The 20515-nt window shown below is 68.2% G+C and overlaps 1 protein-coding gene across 11 annotated transcripts; it reads right to left on the reverse strand.

The window, feature by feature from the left end:
* Nucleotides 1-44: 44 nt before the first annotated feature.
* Nucleotides 45-20227, reverse strand: Myrf (myelin regulatory factor). 11 transcript variants are annotated; one of them, XR_002392019.2, is made up of 27 exons: nt 18334-18537; nt 13468-13555; nt 13126-13389; nt 11453-11514; nt 11213-11278; nt 10572-10872; nt 9718-9968; nt 9526-9649; nt 8131-8326; nt 7611-7687; nt 7395-7505; nt 7164-7254; nt 6718-6918; nt 6479-6590; nt 6183-6292; nt 5874-6034; nt 5714-5786; nt 5511-5599; nt 5303-5371; nt 4816-4904; nt 4601-4738; nt 4176-4412; nt 2845-2903; nt 2687-2761; nt 2484-2589; nt 1573-1647; nt 45-1426 (listed from the first exon to the last, which is right to left on the reverse strand). XR_002392019.2 is itself a non-coding variant. In XM_087203714.1 (27 exons), the coding sequence occupies exons 1-27, from the start codon at nt 20127-20129 to the stop codon at nt 1352-1354; spliced, it is 3306 nt and encodes a 1101-aa protein (XP_087059840.1). In that variant the 5' UTR covers nt 20130-20227; the 3' UTR covers nt 45-1351. The 11 variants fall into 11 exon arrangements, 9 of the variants coding, with proteins under 9 accessions (XP_087059840.1, XP_012924564.2, XP_012924563.2 ...); XM_087203714.1 differs by lacking the exon at nt 18334-18537 and adding an exon at nt 20084-20227 and having other exon boundaries at nt 2845-2932; nt 10572-10803; XM_013069110.3 differs by lacking the exon at nt 18334-18537 and adding an exon at nt 20084-20227 and having other exon boundaries at nt 2845-2932.
* Nucleotides 20228-20515: the final 288 nt, after the last annotated feature.

Genomic DNA, 20515 nt, shown 5'->3' on the forward strand with positions numbered 1-20515 from the left:
CTCCCACCAGAGCACTCAGGAAGAGCCCGGGAAGCAAGCTGGGGTACAAGGCAGTGTTGGACATTTATTTATACATGTATATGTACTTCAGAAGAAAAGGCAACCTGGGGACAGCAAGCGGGCCCAGAGTGGGTGCACGATAAATATAAGAAGGTGGGAGATAAGTGGAGGGCGGCGCAGCGCAGGCTGCTGGGTGGGTGGGCAGGGTCCGCTGGGGAAGCCCTGTGTACAGCCGAAGCAAGGGGACGTTTAGCTGCCGCCACAGGACGGGCAGGGGGAGGGGGCCCACCCCTCTGTACCCAGGGCTAGGGCACCTTTGGTCCAGTGTTCACACCTCAGGCAGTGCGAGCTGCCGAAGGGACCCAGGGGCAGAGGCGGCTCACTTTCCAGTTCAGGGCTGAAGGGCCCCAGTCCAAGCTCCCGTGCCCCCAGCACAGAGAGCCCCAGAGTCCTGCCCAGGAGCGGGGCCTGGCAGCTACAAGGCACTGGCAGGGAAGCCCTGGAGGGCTGGGCAGGACAGGAGTTCCCCTTCCGCACACAGGACTCGGGTCTGTCAGGATGAGGGTGGGTCCAGCACCCCCATCCCCAAGGTAAGTGCTCTGAGGGCCGCGGAAGGCCTCTCATCTTACGGGCTTTACCAGAGGCTGCCCGGTGGGGCACTGCACAGGACACCGTGCAGCAAGGCTGGGTGCTCCAGGCACCACTGGGACTCAGACTTCTGACCCACTCCTGCCTCTGCACTGGGCTAGGGAGCTGCCACCAGTGGGTGCCATCAGCCTGGGACAGCCGAAAAGCCAGGGTTTGGGGCTGGAGGGAGCAGTGCCAGGGCCTCTCTTTGCAGGGGTCACCCCATGCTGTCCAGCCCAACCCCATTGGAGAGTCGTCGCCGGGGCAGTAACTGCAGCATTAGCACGTGCACCCCAGCTGTCCCCACTGCTGGCAGGGAAGCCTGCTCCTCTGCTCAGAAGGGCGGGTTCCCTTCAGGATGCCCCAGGCTCCCGGCCCGGCTCAGGCTGTGGTGGGCTGAGGGTGGCATAAGGCACGGGTGCCAGCTGTCCAGGCATCCTCTAGGCCACACTTAGAGCTTAGGGTCCAGGCCCAGCGTAACAGTCACATCGTGGAGAGTCCCTGGGCTGTCGCTGTCCAGCCCCAGCAGGACTTTGAGTGGGGCCGAGAGGCCGCTGTGGTGGGGTTGGCCCCACCCGGGTGGGGAGGTGGCAGCAGGCAGCAGCGCCAGGGTGAAGACTCTGGTCCTGTGAGGCTCTGCACAGCCCCCGGCTGCCAGCTCCAGTGTAACACTGCGTCCGCGAGGAGGGCCCGGCTCAGGGCCCCGCGTGGCCACCTCCACCGCTCAGGGGCACAGGCGGTAGAAGTGGAAGTAGTAGTCTGTAGCCGGCCCGGCCTCCGAGCTGCAGTTGGCCTGACCCTGGGGGAGGGCAGCAAGAGCTCAGGACACAGGGCAGGTGACACCCCTGCTAGCCCTGCCAAGTGCTCAGCAGAGGCCTCTGCCCCTCCCAGCCCCGCTGCACAGGTGGAACCTGGGTCCTGGGCGCAGGCGGGGCCCACACTCACCTGCGGCGCCACACGGAAGTGGTAGGTGAATTCTCGGGAGGGCAGGATGGTGAGCGGCCACTGGTGGGAGGTGCCCTGCAGAGGAGGGCACTGGGTCAGCAGCCGCAGCCCATCCCTGCCACCCCTGGGCCACCACAGCCCCATGGCCAGAGCAGCCTGCATCTTCAGAGAGGTGGGCACTGTGGCCGCTGCCTTCCCTGTCCACACTGCCCAGGCCCTGTCTCGCACCCTGTTGCAGGCACGCGGGCCGCTTGCTAGCCCGCTCCCTGTTACAGGTGAGGACACAGCCACTGGCCTAGGTCGCACGGCATGGAGAGCAGGGGCCCACACCCATCTGCCTGGCACACCCTCCCAGCCTGGTGCTTGGGTCTGTGTGCCCACCTCCCGCTGCGGCTCTGCTGTGGCGTCCGGCACGTGCTGGCTGGGCTGTCCCTCTGCTCTCACCCACTCCCTCTGCTTTCCACACAGCCCCTCCCCCTTGAAGACAGTCCGTCCTTGGAGGCGGAAGCCTGTGTCCCACCTCTGTCCCACCAGTGGGAGCAAGGGCCTGGCAAGAGGCCCAGGGGCCTTGCCGAGCAGACAGTAAACGGGCAGCGGCTCCCCCTTCTGTGGCCTAGGCCATTGGCCCAGTGTACAGGCCTGGCCAGGGAGGCGCTGGACGGGACCAGGCCCGGAGCCCAGGGCTCTGGCCCTCAGGTCACCCTGCCAACCGCAGTCTCACTGACGCGCCCAGCCTGGCCCCTGTGCAGCAGGGGCACCAGCAGCGAGCAGAGCCAGTGGAGACGCACTGTCCCCAGGCCGTCCCTCGTGGGGACCTCTGCATCTGACACCGGCTCCCGCTCCTCAGCCGCTCGGGGAACTGTCCGGGGAAGAGGGTCGGGCTGCTGGCCACCGCTTCCTGCTGCTCCCACCTGGGTGTCCCAGGGCGTCCGGGGGCTCTGCGGGACACCCCTGTCCTCACATGGCTCCGCGGCCGCCGTCAGGCTGCACAGCACCACGGACACGGGGGCAGAGGAGCTGAGGGAGAGCACAGTGAGCTGGGGGAGAGCCTGTGCCTGCCCAGCCCACCCCCGGCCCTCTGACTGTCCGGCTCCGGCTCCCGCACGGTGCTTACTTCATCTGCAGGGTCAGCCTGAGGTGCAGTGGGGTGCGGCCGCTCACTGGGATGCGGTAGGTGAAGTTCCCGGGCCTGTGGGGCAGAGGGCGGCTCAGCCAGGCCTAGCAGGGGCTGCCCTGCCCGGAGGGAGAGACCCGGGCTTGGGCGCGGCCCACCTGCAGGCATCCTCGGGGGCGCAGTACTGGGAGGTGATGGGCATCGCGCTCTCCAGCACCTGGATGGAGGTCAGGGAGGGCACTGGGTCTGCAGGAAGAGAGGCCATTGGGGCCGGGCGAGGGCGGCAGCCTCCCGCCAGGCCTCTCAGCACGCACCTCAGTGTGGTGGCTCAGATGGCCAGGGTCGCACCGCACCCCCTTGCCGGCAGAACCAGAACCCTGGCCCGGAAGCAGCCAGGCCTCCACTCCGCCCCTCAGCATTGCACCAGCAGCTGTGGGCACCACGCAGGGAGCACTGCAGACTGCAGCTGTCCCCACCCAGGAGCCTGCTGGAACCCTCCCCACCAGGCCCCAGCACGCTGGCTGGGGGACAGGCCCTTCCTGTGATCTGGGACTGGGCACCAGGCCACTGGTCTCAACCCCTGCCAGACCACGGACCCTAAAGGACTGAGGGTGCCCCGTGCAGCCCGGGGCAGGTGCCCTTCCCACTTCGGGGGCCCCTGCGTGTCCTCTGAAGCCCCCCAGTCCTGTCCCCTTGGATTCTCGCCACCACTGGTGTCCATCTCTGAGCTGGCTGGGGCAGCAGTGTCCGTCTCGGTTGCCTGTAGGCCCCGGCCCAGGAAGCCCCCACCCGGTTCCCGTCACTTTGAACTTCAGCCTCTGCAAGGCACCGTCTGAGCCTTTTTGCTCTAGAAGCCACGAGCTCGCTAGTGGAGGTGAAGAGGCTCACATGTCCGTGCAGGGCTACGGGCCCACGCCCCCAGGGCACCTCCGGAGCCCAGCTTGAGAGCCTCTGCAGTGACAGGCGCTCAGGAGCCTGGGCATGGCGGTGCACACCTGAATTCCAGCACTGCGGGAGGCTGAGGCAGAGGGATTACGAGTTCCAGCCCAGCCTGGACAACGTAGTGATTTAGTGAGACCCCATGAAGACATAAAAAGGGCTGGGATGGAGCTCAGTGTCAAGGCCCTAGATTCAATCAGCAAGTACTACAAAAAGAAAATGAAACGTTTTAAAACCTCTGAAGGTTTGAGGTTAGAGCGCTGGAGGACCCTGTACAGTGCCTTTCTCACCCTGGCACAGTGACAAGGGAGTTGGGCAGAGTGGGCGCGAGTTCCACCCAGGCTGTCTGGCCCTGGCAAACCCTTCCCCGATGTCTCGCCGTCCTTGTCTGGACGGTGGGGCCAGCAGCCTTCCTGGAGGCCACTGAGGGGACGACAAAGACCCTGACCCCCATATGCCCCATGTCCACTGTGGCTGCCCTGTGCCAGGCACCGTGTGACCCGGCCACAGGGCCTGCGGGCCTGGCTGGCAGTGTCAGGGAGGCAGGTACCTGGCTGGCCCTGGGTCCCAGAGGGGCTGAGTGGGGGTGCCCCTCGGCGGGCCCGGCCGCGGAGCCCGAGGTTGGGGCTGTTCTTGGCCTTGCCTGGCCCCCCAGGAAAAGGGACAGCAGGGCTGGCTGCAGGCTCCATGCCCTTAGGGTGCTTGGTGTGGCTGATGCCATTGGCCGAGATACCCCAGGACTTGGCTCTGATGTTAGTGACTGGCAGCGGGGCCACCTGGCTGGGGCCTGTGGACAGAACCGGGGCAGTGAGGAGGGCACTGGCCCGTGTCAGCCTGAAGGTCGCTGAGCCCACTGTCCTGGGCCCCTTCAGGGTGCCTCCCCAGGCCTCCTATGGTCCATGCTTTGGGCCCCAAGGCCCCTCCACCCACAGATCTAGGCCCTCCTCTGTGCTGGCCCCCCACCCAGGCCCGTACCTGAGTGGCTGGTGGCCGGGCTGGGGCTGGGCCTGGGGCTGGGGGTGGTGCAGCAGATGACAGGGCAGGGGTGGCTGGAGCACAGGTCCAAAGCTCGGACGGCTGGAACCGGGGCCACGGGGCTCGGGCTGGGGGTCACTGAGGAAGGGGGGGTCTGATGAGCCCAGGACGTGGGCCCTGCACCTCCCATCCCAGCAGCCCAGCCCGGCACGCACCCAGCGGCAGGGAGGGCTGCATGCCCGCTACCCCAGTGGTCATGGGCAACTGGCGGAGCTTCGTGGTCCCAAAGCTCTGGCTGGACCTGCTGGGGAAGGCAGGGGAGCTCAGGGCTGTGGGCCGAGGGGAGGGCCGGGGCCTGGGCAGACGGGAGGACGACGGTGGGAAGGAGGTGGGACAGGGGCTGAGGGTCCCACGTACCAAAGGCACAAGGCCTCACTCCCCCCAGCACGCTGGGGGCGAAGCAGGGCCAGGAGACAGGACGTGGGCACCGCAAGATAGCTAAGTGCAACAGAGGCCGAGAGGGGACAGGCACGAGGAGAGAGCAGACAGTCAGAGGCGGCCTGGGAGCTGGGCGACGGCAGTGACGGCCGGGTTGCACCCTGGCCTCCCCCTGCCCCCGGAGCACTGAGCAGCCCGAGAGACCTTGAGTCAACGGGGACCCCAGCGGGCCTCCCACTCTGCCCAGCCCGACCCCAGACCTACCCGTTGGTGCTCACCAGGTCCTCCTCGGCACGCAGGCTCAGCACATACAGGGTGGACATGGACACCACGCTGGCGGCCACAGGATGGGTGACTGTCAGAGCCAGAGCCACTGGCCAGCTCCCCAGGGGTCGGCACAGGGCAGCCCCTTCCCTGGAGACCTTGGCCACATCACCTCCCATGCCGCGCCCCCAGGGCCCCGGGGTGTCACCTGAAGGCCATGACCACCACCAGGGCAATGATGGTTCCCTGCAGGAAGCGCTGGCTGACACAGGCCTGGTCAGGGACCACTGAGGATGACTGAGCAGGGAGGAGGGAGAAGCGGAAGAGGGACTGAGGCGGCCTGCGGCCCCCCGTTCTGGGGCAGAGAGCAGGGAGGAGCCCAGAGTCGGCTGCCCCCAGCCTGCCACTCACCTTGCTGGCCACCTTAGGGGGCCTCTTCTTGTGGGGGGCACTGCCTGCCCGGCTGAACTGGCTGCCGCTGTGGCTGCGGGGAGGGCCAGGTGAGGGCCCCGAGTGCCCCAGCGCGGGCTCCCCCAGGACTGCCCGCCCTCCCGGCCGCCACTGTGCCCACCTGAGGGCGCCTGAGCTGCCGGTGGACTTGAGGCTGTCGAGGCGCCGCAGCTTGGCCAGCTTCTGGCTCCAGCGCTCCAGCTCATCGATGCGTGTCTCCAGGTTGTCTGTGAGCTTGCACAGCTCCTTCACGGCGCCCACATTCTCCATGAAGATGCGCTCCTGTGGGCCAGCCGTCAGCGTGCACCCACGGCGCCCAGAGGCAGTGCGACTCAGCCTCTGCCCCGCAGGGTCAGTGTAGCCAGGGGCGCGTGTGCCCCAGCGGACGGGGTCTGGGCCCCTCTGCGCCGGGACCCCAGCACCCGCCTACCTTGTTCACCACCAGGAAGTTCTCTACGGTCTTCCCATTGGCAAAGACCACATCCCCCGTGTCCTTCACGGCCTCGGGCAGGATGTCCTTCACCTCCTGGGCAATGACACCTGCGAAGCCAGACGGACGCTCGCTGGGATGCGGGGTGTGGGGGGCGCTGGAAGTGGGTCCCGGGAGAAGGGGCGGGGTCCCAGAAAACGGGGCCACACTGTGGGGGCCAGGAATTGGACTCCTGGGTCAAGGGCTCAGGTCCCAGGCCAGCAGCGGAACCCCTGGATCAGGGTGCCAGGCCCTACCAGTCTCGGGCGCCGCGGCCTCGATCCCGGCGCTGGCGGCGAACTCCGGCTTGTAGCGGTAGTGCACCAGCCGCATGCGCGAGATCCTCTTCAGCTGCTCTGTGGTGTCCACCTTGGGGAACGGCCAGCCTGAGCGTGGCAGGGCAGGCGGACCGGGCTGGGCGTGGACAGGAGACCCTGCCTCCCGCCTCCGCCCGCATGGCCCCGCCCACCTGCCCCGCCCACCTGCCCCTGCCCACCTCCTGCACATGTTCCTTGGCGCGCAGGTCCGAGGGGTGCAGCAGTGAGCCCATGACCTTGACGTTGCCGTGCACCACCAGCGCCTCGTCCGGCCGGTCGGTGTTGATGCCCACGCGGCCGTGGTGGAAGACGGTGTCGGGCACCTGCGCCCTCTGCCACAGCACGTCGCTGTCGCTCTCAAACTGGCCTGGGTTGGAAGCCTAGGTCAAGTTGGGGCTGGGTCATTCCTGGGAGGTGGGAACAGGCAGGGCCTGGGGGAGGGGGGGCCCCAGGCCGCCTCTGCAAGAGCAGCCCGGCCCCTCACCCGCTGCCCAGCGGAAGGCGTCCTGCCCGCGGGGACAACTCCCAGGAGGCTCGGGTCCCCTCCACCTGCACCCTGAGTGAGGGGACCCCAGGCCAGGACCGCCCCCCGCCCCCCGGCAGCCCAGGGCGCAGGCCGCCTCACCCGCACAATGATGCGCTCCGAGATCTGCGCGGCCAGCGTGTAGCTCTGGTTCTGCGCGTGGGCCTGGAGCGCCACCACCAGCATGAAGTACCTGGACACATGGGGTCAGTACGCTCGGGCACCGAGGGCAGGACCTGCGCGTCCACAGGGGCAGGCAGCAGGCGTCTGCCCCGCCACCCCCCACCCCCTGGATCGGCCCTCGAAGCAGCAGGCCGGCCGGCCCCGCCTCACCTCTGGTCGGGGTTGGGCTTGCCCTTTTTGCGCATGTTGTTGGCGGTGGTCTCGCTGAAGTGCAGACGCCCCACGGTCACCTTGGTGACCTGCTCGGGCGGCAGACTGACCCTGCAGAGGGGCAGCTGCTCAGGGCAGGGAGGGGGCTGCCCAGCCAGGCCAGAAGCATGCAGTGGGTCACCATGGGTGGCACCGGGCCTGATGGGACAGACTCACGTGACGGGGTTGAAGGGCCGCTTGCTGCGGTCAGACTGCGACTGCTCTATGTTGATGGACTGGTTCAGGGCCTCCAGCTGGGGACACAGAGGGCTCAGGGCAGGCGCCTGCCTGGGCCCACATGCATAGCGGACACGCACCCAGGCCTGGGGGTGCCCGACCCGTGCCCGGCCTCACAGCGGGCCTGGGGGGCACCCTGGGGAACAGGGAGCCCATGAGAGGCTACAAAGGGGCAGGCAGGTGGAGTGAGCGTGGGCCCAGGACCCCTCGAAGCTGTGGCTGTGCCGGGGGGCACCAGGGTCTCAGGAGGAGGTGGCAGGCTGTGGGCTCCTGAGTGACAGAGGGCAGGGGAGGCCGAGGGGCCGTCGTGGGGAGAGGCTCCAGGCGAGGCCAGGCCAAGAGGGGAGCTGGGACCCAGGGAGCAGCAGGCTCGGGAGGAGGCAGCTGAGGGAGGGGTCTCCGGAGAGGGGGTCCCTGGGAAGCCAGCACACCCGGGCCCCCGCCCCCCGGCCCAGCCTGCCTTCACTCCATGCAGTTTCAGGTGGAAGCAGTCGAGCGGCTTGAGGCCCTCGGGCGTCTTCACGAATTTGGGCTCGCCCAGCATGCCGATATACACTGTGACCTGGAAGTGGTTCTTCTTCTGGCACACGAAGGCATCGTCACCCACGGAGAAGTTGAAGCCCTTGTCGGCATCCACGCGGTAGGTGAGCATAGGCCTGGGGCAGTGATGGCACTCAGGAGTCCTGGGGGCCCCCATGTGCCCTGCCCTGTACCCCAAGACCCTCCTGCAGTGAGGAGCTGGCATGTCAGAAACAGAAACTGAGTCCCCACGAATATTCGCACACATACTTCTTTACATGTGCCAGGGACAGGATGCGGGCGAGACCCGAGGCCCCCCGATGGAGGAGCTCGAGGTGCTTCACAGCCCCCACTGTGACCGGCCTCCGGGAGGGGAGTAGGCCGGGGGCTGCATCTGCAGAGCCTCATGGGCCTGACAGCCAGTTGCCATGGGAACCGTGGGTCCAGGCACAGGCTCCCACGGGCCCAGCCCCCGACTCCCGCTCTGCCGGCAGGGAGAGGCGTTTTGGGGCTCTCCCGCGAACCCTGCCAGAGCAAGGCCCATCCACGGCGGATGCAGTGTCCCTGGGGTGGTGCCTGCAGGGGAGCTCCAGGTGGCCACGCAGAAGGCAACTACTGCCTCTGCCCTGGCCCCTCACACTGGCCACAGGGACGCTTAGTGGGTGGGGGCACACATTCTGCTCGGTCGGGAGGCCTCAGCCTGGCTCACCCGTCTTTCCTCTGGGCCCCTAGCAGGACAGCAAGGAAGTGGGCCACCTTAGGGACTCAGCTCCCCCAGCCGCCAGGCCTGGGCCTGTCAGGAGGATCGGCCAGAGGAGCATGGAGGGAAGAGGGGCTCCCCCAGGACCTGCCCTCACTCAGGCCCCACTTCGAGGGACTACTGAACTGGCACAGCAGCTGGGCCCCTGCTGGCCCTGGGGCTTCCAGCTGGGAATCACATAGCCCAGGGTACTCAGCGGCAGGAGGCCACCTTGCCAGGGCGGGGCCCTGTCAAAGGGAGGAAGCCAGCTGCCCTCTCCGCCATCTGGACCTCTGGGAGAGCAGGGGAGTGGTCCACCCACAGCCTGGGTGTCGGTGCAGGGCCAGGAATGCCCCCGGGAAACCTCTGCCAACGCGCCCGTCCTCCTCCTGGCGGGGAGCAGGCTATGGGCAGGGCCAGGAACCCTGGGCTTCGCCATCTTCCTGGAATGCAGGGGAGGAGGCGGCGGCGTACACAGGGCCACTTCCTCCTGACCTGGGCCCGCCCTCAGGCACACAGCGCCTCCCCGGGAGTCTGAGGGTCCCGCTCTGCAGTGGCAGTGCCCCCTGCTCTAGGACACAGGGCACGGTGACTCACAGCTCCTTGTAGTTGGCATCGTACAGAGTGGCCCACTTGTTCTGCTGGTGGGGTTGCCACTTGATGGACTGGTAGTTGGGGTCCAGGTAGGAGCCACTGAGGCTGTCGCTGTCCTGCAGGAGACCTGCAGGGGGGCACCCATGTGGCCGGGGCTCAGCTGCTCCCCACCCCCAGGGCTGGCCGGCTGAGTACCTGGGGAGGGCGCCCCAGGAGGATGCCAAGGCGGGGTCTGTGCCCGGGCAATGCTGAGGGGCAGGGAGCTGGGGCCCGGGGACAGGGGGCCCTGCGGGGGCCAGGACGGCGACGGGGCTCGGGCGGGGAGCAGGGGCAGCGCGGTCACAGTGCCCGGCTCCTGCTTGATCGTGCCGTTCAGCATCTGGGCGCTGAGGGTGTTGGGGGGCGACTCAGAGTGCTTCCTCTTCTTGGAGGGGTGCGGGGGGGGCCTGGGGGACACAGGGTGCGCCATGGGCCCGGCTTCTCCCAAGCCCCTTCCTGGGCAGCGCCCAGCCTGCCCAGCCTGGAGGACCCCTCTGGGCCACACACTGTCCGTCACCCCTGCCCAGGGTCCGAACACCCTTCCTTAGGGGCATTGTGGGGGTGCTTGGGTCAGAACCAGTCACAGAGGCCTGGGCCATGCAGGCTGGGGTTTCCGGGCCTACATGGCTCCCCGCCCTTCCGTCTACAATGGCCTTTGACAGTAGCATCTTTCCTTGAACAAAATCAATGAAAAAAAATGTTCTTTTTTGGTGTTTTTAAGACAGGGTCTCATTATGTAGCCCAAGCTGGCCTCGAATTTACGGTGATCCTCCTGCCTCAGCCTCCACAGTGCTGGGATCACAGGCGTGCGTTACCATGCCCAGCTTGATGATAAAATTTCAACAGAAACACAGATGAGGGCCAACTAGCAGGTGCAGCCCCTGGGGTCCAGGTTAAGGCCTGGCCCTGCCTCAGTCCCAGCTCCCCCTCTCAGACCTCAGTTTACCCATCTGTGCCCTGGCCCTGCCGGCCCCCCTTCTCCACCCTGTGCCCCCAGGCCTGGGCCTCACTCTGCTCCGTGCTGCAACAGCTGGTGTAGCATCTGCGGCTGTGGGGTGTGGTGGAGCTCGCCGGGCAGCAGCCCCTGGCCCATGGCCGTGTAGGGTGGGACAAGGGGCTCGGGCTTCAGATACAGGTCCCGCGGCAACACGGGGTAGTGGGGCGGGGGTGGGTGCTCCAGGCGGGAGGGGACCCCCACGTGGCACAGGGTCTCTGGGGTGATCGTCCGCAGCAGGCGGGGGTCTGCGAGGAAGGAGTGGAGAGCGGCCTCGCCCTGCTCCCAGGCCCACCTGCTGCTTCCGGCCACCAGAGCTGGCGGGACAGGACAGCAGGCCCATGCGGGCTGGGCAGTCCCCCACCATCCGACCTGCGCCCTCCCCCAGCTCCTCTCAGACCCATCCTCGGCCGGAGCCCCCCACGCAGCAGCCTGGTCCCAACAGTGCCAGGGGCCTGGCTCCCCCTGCCTGCTCCCCAGGAGGCTGCAGCCCCCTTTGTTCCCGGCAGGCATTCCAGGCATGTTTGGTAAGATAAACAGAACTCTTGACCCCTCCCAGGCTGCCAGGGTCACTCCGCCTGGCCACCTGCGGGCCGCTGCTCCCCGCAGGCAGGCAGGCGCGGTGGGCCCGCAGCAGGCCCTGCCTGGCCCACTTACCACCGAAGGGTGCGTCCATGATGGCTCGGGCGGCCGGGCGGGCGGCATCCCCGGCGGGGACACTGGCTGGAGACAGAGACGGCCCAGCTCCCCACCCGCCCGCGGGGAAACAATGGCCAGGCTGGGGAGTGTTTGACCAGCGATAATCTGGCCGTTGGGCAGCCCCGGCCCCCACCCGCCTCCTGCCTGCCCGCCCTCCCGATAAGGCTGCCCAGCCCGGGCGCTGGCGGACCGACTCACCGTTCACCTGCTGGGGGGAGTAGGCCTCAGAGCCCGAGTCGGGGGGCGAGTCGGGCAGCACGCTGTGGGGCCAGAGGGGGCTTCTGGGCCTCAAGCTGGCAGTGCTGGGGCACCCAGGCACCAGAGGCACCTCCTTCCGTGGTGTCATCTCTGCCACCCGCCCTGGTGTGCCCAGCGAGCCCTGGGCCTGAAGTGGGGCTGGGGGCCTTGGGGTTCCCGGCCCCAGACTACAGGGTCTCTGTGGACCCCATGGTGCCTAAGGACCCCACACCCAGCTTGCCCGGCAGCCCTGGGGGTCCGTGGGCCTCAGGGGCGGAGCAGGGGAGGCTGGGGCTCGGGGCTGCCCCCCAGAGGCAGGTGCGGGCCGGGCAGGGTGCCAGCTCCGCAGGGCCTGGCCAACTTCTTCCTCACCAGGGGTGTTTATCAGTGGCTTGGGAGCAAGAACAAACGCAGGCCCCGAGGTCAACACGTCCTGCACGGCCAGCAAGGGGAGGCCGTGGCCACTCACTCGGGTCTGGCTCCTTGGCCATCCCTGTCCCTCGTCTGGAGAGCCCCCTCCGGGCCGCCCACAAGCCCTCTGCACACGGCCCGGCACTGACTGCAGAGCCCCAGTGTCCCTGGACGAGCCACCCATCCGCCTGTGTGTGGAGCGAGCAGACCCTGCAGTCGGGTGCACTGCCGCCTGCCCACAGCCCCAGCCACCGGGAGGCCGAGGCAGGAGGTTTGCAAGTTTGAGCCCAGCCCGGGCAACTTAGCGACTTAGTGAAACCCTGCCTCAGAATAAGAAACAAAGAGGGCTGGGAGTCCTTCCATCCCCAGCACTGCAACAGCGAAGACAGCGAACGTGGCCCGGGGAAGGTCTGGTGAGGGAGCAGAGGAGAGTGTTGAGGTCGCAGCCCACACCCTCCAGTGGCTCCGGCCGGCAGCTGAACAGCCTGGCCCGGCCGCCGAGCCTTGGGACCCCGTCCCTGAGGGCACTCACACCACAGCCCGGCTCCCTGAGCCTCCTGGCAGGCCCTCTGCTTCCCCATCCTCGCTTTGGCCGTGGGGCTGTGTGTAGCGCTGGAGGGGAGCCCTGGGCGCCAGCACCCCTGCCCTGCCTCGAGCCCACAGGGCCACGCCTGGGCCCGCGTGCCCAACTGGACCTGCACAAGCCCCCTCTCGGAGGCGTCGGGAACACCCTCAAGGGGTCCCAGCTGCGCCCGGACCCCTGCTGACAGCCAGGCCCCAGCCGGCCGCGCTCCTGGGGCTCAGCACTGTTCCCTCTGCCCCAGCCCTGGGACAGCACCAGGGCTTCAAGCAGCCCCACACCTGAGCGCAGCCTCCGCCCAGCCCCGATGCCCGGGCTCGGAGCACCCTGCTGAGCAGGTGCGGGTGGCTGCATCCCCAGCACCCCATGCTGCTTCTCTGTGACCCGGACTGGGCAATTCGGGGCTCACTTTCGGGGGTCCCCTGACCTAGCCCCAGGTGCCTCCGAGGAGCATGGCGGGCACCGCAGTGCTGGGCCCGTCCCGGGGTCACTCAGAGAGACGGGGCTGGGCGGGGAGGCCTCTTCGGAAGACAGTGGCTCGGAGGCTCGCGCCACACAGGGCGGTCAGCCGTGCACCCCGCTGAGGACCTGGGGAGCCCACCCACCCCTCAGCCCCACATCCCTGCCCTGCCCCCCCACTCACCCTGGGGCATAGGGGGCCTTGGGCTCCGCCTTGATGGGGGTCCCGGAGCCCCCCAGGAAGGGCTTGGGGGCAGCGCCCAGGCCGTTGTTGTTGTTACAGTTGAGCGGGGCGCCATAGCCTGGGGGTGGGAGGGGACCGTGGCGCCCTGGGGAGGGTCCGCCAGCCGGAGGACTCAGGTGGTGGCCCCCGCTGGAGCCAGGGACGGCAGGCTGCCCGTGGGGGTAGGAAGTCGAGCCGGCGGGAGCGGAGATGTCGGGGAAGCAGCTGCGGAGAGGGAGCAGGCTCAGCAGGCGGGCGGCCGGTGGAAGGGCGAGCTCGGTCGGGGCTCCCAGGGCGACTCACAGCTCGGATGCGTCCTCTTTGCCAATGTACTCCTCCAGGATGCTGGTGTCGATGTTGGACGGCTCCAGGGCGCCGTTGATGTCATGGCCTGCGGGCAGGGCTGGGCTGGGCAGGCTCCCTGAGACCCCAGTGCCACCCTCCTGCCCTCTCAGGGGCCTGCTGTCCACCCTCGGCCCCACCGGGATGCGGGGTGAAACGTCCCTAGCCCAAGGAGGTGACAGGACAGGCCCAGGGTGCAGACTGGGGGCAGGGAGGTCACTCGTGCCCCGCCACCCCATCCCAGTGAGATGCAGGCGCCCAGCCCTGTGAGCTGCGGGGAGCACCGGGGAGCAGTGAGTGCTTCATGACAGTCCACAGCCCGGGGCCACAATCAGGGGAGCCCAGGGTGGGGGCCCACAGCCACCCCAGCTTTGGGGAGGTGGGCACGGCAGCACCCGCCAGTGCCCACAGGGCTCTGGTCCCCAGGAGGCGGGGCCTGGCTCGCCCAGGGGACGCAGCGCTGGCTCTGCTCCTCCCGAGCCCTCCCCACTGGCCCTGGCCCATGAGGGCAGGGAGGTGTGGCGCCAGCCCTTCCCCACCAGGGTCACCTTGCGGGGGGAGCCCGAGGGCGGGTGATAAGCAGGCTGACGTTGGAGATGCGTCACCCCAACAGTGCAGGACAGTCCCTCCCACGCCGCTGGCCTGGGCTGGTGGCCCCACTAGGCAGGAAGGACCCTCGCATGGGCCTCGAGCTCGGGGGTCTGTGCCTCACACCCTCTGGGGAGCCCCGGGGCAGAGCCAGCTCTGGGTGAGAGGGTGCCGTGTCTCCCTCTGTGGGCCTCAGCTCCGGGTAGGAGAGTGGGTGGCGCACAGCGAAGGCCTTGGTGCTGCGGGCCTGGGGCAGTGGGTGCTCAGCCCCAGCCCAGCCCGGGGTCCCCAGAGTCCCCGGCCCTGCTGCTCCCTGGCCCCAGCTGGCATTTCAAGAATGCTGAGCCCCGCTTAGGTGATTAATGAGCAGCTAAGCCCTCCTAGAGTCACGAGCCTGGGCAGCCCAGGGCCTCCGGCTGACCCCCTCCACAGACAGGGACGCCCACCAAGCCCAAGGGACCCTAGCACCGAGAATGAGCCCAGCCTCAGAGCCCATCCACTGCGCACCACTGCGAGCCAGGCCCGAGGCCAGCGCTCCCCAGCTTCAGGGCTGGCTGCGCGGCCTCCTCCGCGGGCCTGCGGGCAGTGTCAGCTCCCCCAGCCCTGGCGATGGCAAAGGCGACACTGACGGTGTAAAGGGACAAGTGCTCTTGCACCCCAGTCACCCGCACTTGGGGTCAGGGAGGCATCGCACTGCCTGGGGGTTGGGTCTCCCTAAACAGCGCAGCACTAGGCCCACACTTGAGGAGCGGCTGAGGCTGAACTTGGGGCCCACGGTGGACGGTGGACGCTGGCCGCGACCCCTCCTCCCTCCTCCCCAGGAGCTAATCGCCTAATCCCCCGCCCACCCCGTGAGAGGGATGGAGACCCTAACGAGATCCAGATGTGGGGGGCGGACCCTCCGGTGCCAGGGACGGCGCTGGGTGGGGGAGGGGCACAGCGGCGGGGGGGAGGCGCCCACTCCCTGCGGGCGTGGGCTGCCTGGGCTGCCCTTTGCTGCCCCTGCACCGAGGGCCTGGCCACCGGCAGTGGCCCCACCCGTCCCACCAACCCATGAGAAACAAGGGTCCCTGACCAGGGTACGTTCTCGAGGGCACCCTAAGTGGCTGTCCAGAGGCCCAGGTCTCGCATTGCTGGGAGGGCTGCGTCTCCGGAGCCTAGACTCCTAGAGGGCAGGGCTGGCCCACCACCAGAAGGTAGCACCCCCACAGGGATGCGGGCTGGCATCTCTGTCCTCCTCTCTGGTCCCGCCTCCCACCCTGCAGCCACTCCCATGGCCCCAGCTGAACCCAGGGCCAGGCTGCTGCTCAAGCCCGGGACAAGCATGTGCCCCCAACCCTGCCCCAGGGCCTTTGCACAGGCTGCAGCCTCTCCAGGAAAGATCCCTTTAGGTGGCTTACGCTACACCCTCCTCCCACCTCACCCACAGGCCAGGTGGCTTCCTCTCCTCTGTTTTCCAGGCTGAGGGTACCTGTCCATGGCTTCCAGGGACGGGAGCTGGGCTGTGCCCCTTTGTGCCCTCTTGCCCTGCACAGAGTAGGTGTGCGATACTGATCTGTGCAGAGTGTGCCCCAGGTCACACGGGGACAGCGGCAGGGTCCCCAGGCAGCCAGGCCCCAGATCCTTGCCACTGGCTGGCCCTTTATTACCTGCTGGGGACAGGAGCCAGACGCCGGCCTGCCCATGGCGGGGGGTCTGGCTGTGGGATGCTGGCCTTGGCCCCGCCTCTCTGCTGGCAGGCGGGGGCCCAGGTGTCCCCGGCCCCTCCCCCCACCAGCTGTGGCCGCTGCTGAGTCCCGGCCATTGTCCCGGGGGCGCGAGGGTGCGGCTGCCACACAGTGGGAGGCTTGTGCCCTGCAGCCCCCTCCCTGCCCCGTCAATGGGGCACTTGTCAATTCATGCCCCAAACATGGCGGAAATCCGTGGGCAGGGTGGGCCAGGCCCAGGTGCTGACCAGGCCGGGCGACGTGGACATGGGGTGGATGGGGCCCACGCCCGACCCCCAGCGTCCTTCTTCCCCAGGTGCTAGGCGCTGACCTGGGGTGCCCTGGCTCCAGGTAGCAGCGGGGCTCAGCCCCTGCCCGGCCCAGCATTGTCAGCATTGTCACAGGGCCTGGAGAGCCCTGCAGCCGAGAGGCCTGGCTCCCACAGAGTATCCCACTCCGTGCTGAGTGACCCCACCCCTTACCCACAGGACCTGCAGGGTGGGTGCTCAGTGGGGCCTTGGCTGTCTGCTCTCCGCACCGGGCTCTCAGGGAGCTCGGCCCACAGCTGCACGGGCAGGCTGGACCTCAAGCCCGGGCCACAGCTGTCTGCTCGAGGCCTGCCCTGCAGCAACTATGCAGAAGTGCACACACCAGCAGGCAGGGACCTGTCTTCTGGGGACCCCACACAGCTGCCGTGCTATCCTCTGGTCACACACCAAACCCACAGCCCTGGATACTCTCAGCCTGGGGCACAGGCACCACTTAGTGTGGGGCACAGTGGCCGGGAACCCGCAGGTAGGCGTGGAAGCTCACGCACTCCACACTCCCGCAGGAGCGCCTGCCATGCACCGGTTCCGGGCCAGGCCAGCGCGAGGGTCAGGGCCAGGCCGGACAGCCAGCCACTGTCCTGTCCAGGGGAGAGGAGGTGACGAGGACTCAGCAGATCCACTGCACCATGGAAGGTCAGGTGCTGGCTGAGGCCCAGGTCCAGCAGGGTCCCCAGGCCTGGTGCTGGGAGCAGACGCACATGTGTGAGGGCCACGGCCACATCACACAGCCCCGACCCCACCAGGCAGGGGCACCGTGGGGCCGCATCGGCCCTGGCCACCTAGCAGCAGCCAATGCTCACCAGGACCCCAGGTCAGCTTGCTGAGGCCGCCCACAGCCTCCCTCCCCACTCGGCCCGCCCTGGGAAAGGGGTCACCTCCTGCTCTCCTCGGCACCCCAGGAGCCCAGGCCAAGACAAAGGAGGACCAAGGTCCGCCCTCGGGGGACCGGAGGTCTGTGTTCCTGACTCCGGGGTGAGTGGGGTGGGCTGGGGACCAGGCCCTGCCCGGCCTGGGCCCCCCACACAGCACACACACCAGCTGCCAAGTTCCCTGGCCCTGGAATCAGGGACCACAGGGCGAGGGCTTTCTCAGCCCAGCCTGAGCTGGGGCATCCAGGGCCCTGGGGTGGGTGGGTGACTGGAGAGCTGCACTGTGTGCCACCTGCCCTGGGAAGGACGGGAGGACAGCCCGGTGGAGCTGACAGGCCGGCACGGTCTTACGGTCCCCACAGCACCCCCAGAGGTGGGCATGAGTCACCAGCCCAGTGACTGTGTCCCCAGTTTACAGACGAGAGCCAGGGCCCATTGAGGCTGCAAAAAGCCACTCGCCACCCTGGGCCGGCTGGAGACCGCCAGGTCCCCGCCCACACCCCACACCCGGGCCTTGTGGGAAACTGAGGCCCTGACTGCAAACTGGGCTTCAAGGGGAGGAGGAGGGAGAAATGGGGCTGGCTGGGCAGGGCTGTGCCTGGTTAATGATTCAGTTAATGATTCCTGTCCTGCTTATCAGAAGGCCAAAGTCCGAGGGCAGCAGCCAATGGGCACCCGTGGGCTGTCACCTGGCAGCCTAGGCGCCTGGGCCGGAGCCCTGGGAGTGGGAGAGGGCCAGGTCCCCAGGGGCTTCCTAAGACCTCCAGTGTTCGCCCTGCAGCCCCCAGACCAGGAGAGACTGTGGTGGGGCTGGGTGGGGCTGGGTGTGACCCCGGAGGGGATGCCCCTCCGGCCTCTGCCTAAATATCGATTGTGGCTTTCACCGGCTGGGCGTGTTCCTGCTGCCCCTTGGGCTGGAGCCCTGGGTGGATGAGTCAGACCCCCGCTGGCATCTCCCCGCCTGGCCTAGGACCTGCGTCAGGGTGGAGGAGGCTTACGGGCTGGGCTGGGACAGGGGTCTTGGAGCACGGGTGTGGGGGCCCAGCAGGAACCTCCCGTGTCTCCTGCAGGGGACAGGGGCAGCACCTTTCCGGGGGAGCAGGCTGCTCCCTAGAATCCAACCCAGCACCCACCCCCTTCTGGGCCCAGCCCTCGTCCCCCAAAATGTCCACCTTCCCAGGCATCCGGGGAACCCTTGCCTGCAGGCAAGAACCGGAAAGAGCGAGGGCCCTGCACGGGCAGCCGCTGTGGGAGCCTCCGACACTGTCTTGCCCGTCCTGGGCCTGGCTCTGGAGTCCATGGCCCAGCAGGTCACCTGCCACAAGGACCCGTTACCTGCTGGCAGCCAGTGCATCCTGCCGGTGGGTCCCCTCTGCACAGGCCCTGTGTCCATGCTCTGGGCCGCTGGTGCCTCTCTCGAGGGGATTAGCGGGTAGTCACGGGGGCCACTGTACCAGCCTCCTACCTGGGCACAAAGCGCCTTAGCCCCCGCCAGCACCCACAGGACAGGACCAGGACAGGGCACACACCAGAGCCCTTCCCAGCTCCCTCCCTGTCCAGAGGCCTCTGCCCCTGTCCAGGGTGCACGCTGAGACTACATGGGCACCAGGAGGAGCCCAGGACGGTGCAGCCACATCCCCAAGCTCAGCTTCCCTCCCGGCACACTGTCCTGGGGCTCCATCACCCACCCTGAGCCCCATACTGTCACCTCAGGCGGGTCCCCTGCATGCCTCCTCTCCCAGGAGCCCAGGGACCCCGGCTCCGGGTGCCCCCCCACATCGCAGGCTCTGGAGACTTCTGGCCCTCCTGGGCGGGCGCCGCACCCCGCCCTGCTCCCCACCACATTCTTCAGCTCCTCTTATCTCTGGAGGAGCTGCAGCCTCCCTGCCAGGCGGCCGCATGGCTGAGCTGTGGCGTCAGCCCCTGCCCCCCACCCAGGGCCAGGAGGGAAGGTTTGGCCCAGGGTCCTAGGAAGGAGGGATGAAGAGGGGCTGTAGGTCATGGGGTCACCTACCAGCACCCCAACAGCACCCCAGGTAAGGACCTATGTCTCTTCCCTCCCCTGGGAAACCCAGCCTCCAGAAGCCCCTCCCCATGGATGATGAACAGGAACAAGGGCCCTGGGGCTGATGAGGGTCCTTTGCTCCACCAAATGGCCCAGCTGACCCAGCATAGACCGCATGACCTCATCCACACCTGGCTCCTTGGGGCCTGGGTCCGGTGGGTGCCAGGCATCCCAGAGCAGACAGTGCATGGGATGCCCTTGCCCAGGCTGGTCCCCAAATCAGACTGGGGAAACCGAGGCAGGAAAGGCCTTCTCTTCCCTAGCGACTCCCACAGGAACTGGGGGTGCAGCCCCACCGCCCTGGCAAGATGTGCTCAGAGGCTACTAGGGATGGTGGAGCAGGACATAGGCTTAGAGAGTGGGGGTAGGGGCTCCCCAAGGTGGTGGAGAGGGAGGCAATGGGCCAGGGGCCTGGCCAGACGTCCCAGCGGGGGTCTGAGAGGCAGTGGGGCCTGGGAGAGGCACCTCCCTGTCCTCCTAACTTGGCCCTGGGGAGGGCCAGGGTGCCCAGGCGAGGTAAGTGGTCAGACACAGGGCAGACCCTGAAAACCCACGTGGGATGAGACACACCTGAGGTGTGCGTAGGTCCCGCCCCAGCGCTCCTGCTCAGGGTCAAAGCAAGGGGCGGTCACTCCGCGGGGAGGCGCTGGGGACAGGTTTGGGACGCAGCCCTGCCGCGTGTGGGTCTGGGGCACGGTCCAGGCTCCGGGGTTCCCAGGGCAGATACCGCTGTGCGGGGGCGCTGGGGGGGTGCAGTTCAAGCAGGACCTAGCCCTGGAAGGCAGTGGGAGGGTCCCAGGCCCAGGTGGGGACTGTCTCAAAGGGGTTCTCAGCCCGGACGGACGAGGGACTGTCTCGGAGGAGGTTCTAGTCTCGAGTCCCAGCCCCAGGTGCGGGGGCAGTCTCGAGGGGGCTCCCGGTCTCGGGGCCTCCGCCGTGGGGGGCTGGGGGTCGCCACGTCCCCTGGGAGGCGCGGCCGGGCTGCGCGGGTTCTGGTCCCCAGGGCGGCGCGGCGCTCACCTTCAAAGAAGCGCTGCAGCGCCTCGGTCTCGTCCACCACCTCCATGACCGCCGCTCCGCCGCTGCACCCCGGCCCGGGCGCGCACGGCCGCCACCGACGACCGTCCCTCCCGCCTCGGCCCCGCCGCGTCCCGCCTGCGCTCCACCCCCCGCTACGGCCCGCCCCGCCCCCAGCCCTGACTCCGCCCCAGGCCCGCTGGCCCCGCCCCTGGACCCGAGGACCCAACCCCAGGACCCGTCCCACTGCCTCTCCCGGTGACCTGCACACCCTCCCCGGCTGTCCCTCCCTGGCCAGATTGGGGTGCGGTGTGGGGGCCCCAGCAAGGAGGGCGGGCGCCAGGCTATGCAGGATGGAGGGGCCCTGAGGCTGGGGTCCGGGGTCGTCCAGCAAGGCAGCTCTAGGGACCAGGGACCAGGATCCAGTGAGCGGGC

Source organism: Heterocephalus glaber, unplaced genomic scaffold (genome assembly GCF_053883595.1).
Source record: "Heterocephalus glaber isolate CG9 unplaced genomic scaffold, H.glaber_assembly_v1.0 deba00001806, whole genome shotgun sequence".
NCBI classification, from domain to species: domain Eukaryota; kingdom Metazoa; phylum Chordata; class Mammalia; order Rodentia; family Bathyergidae; genus Heterocephalus; species Heterocephalus glaber.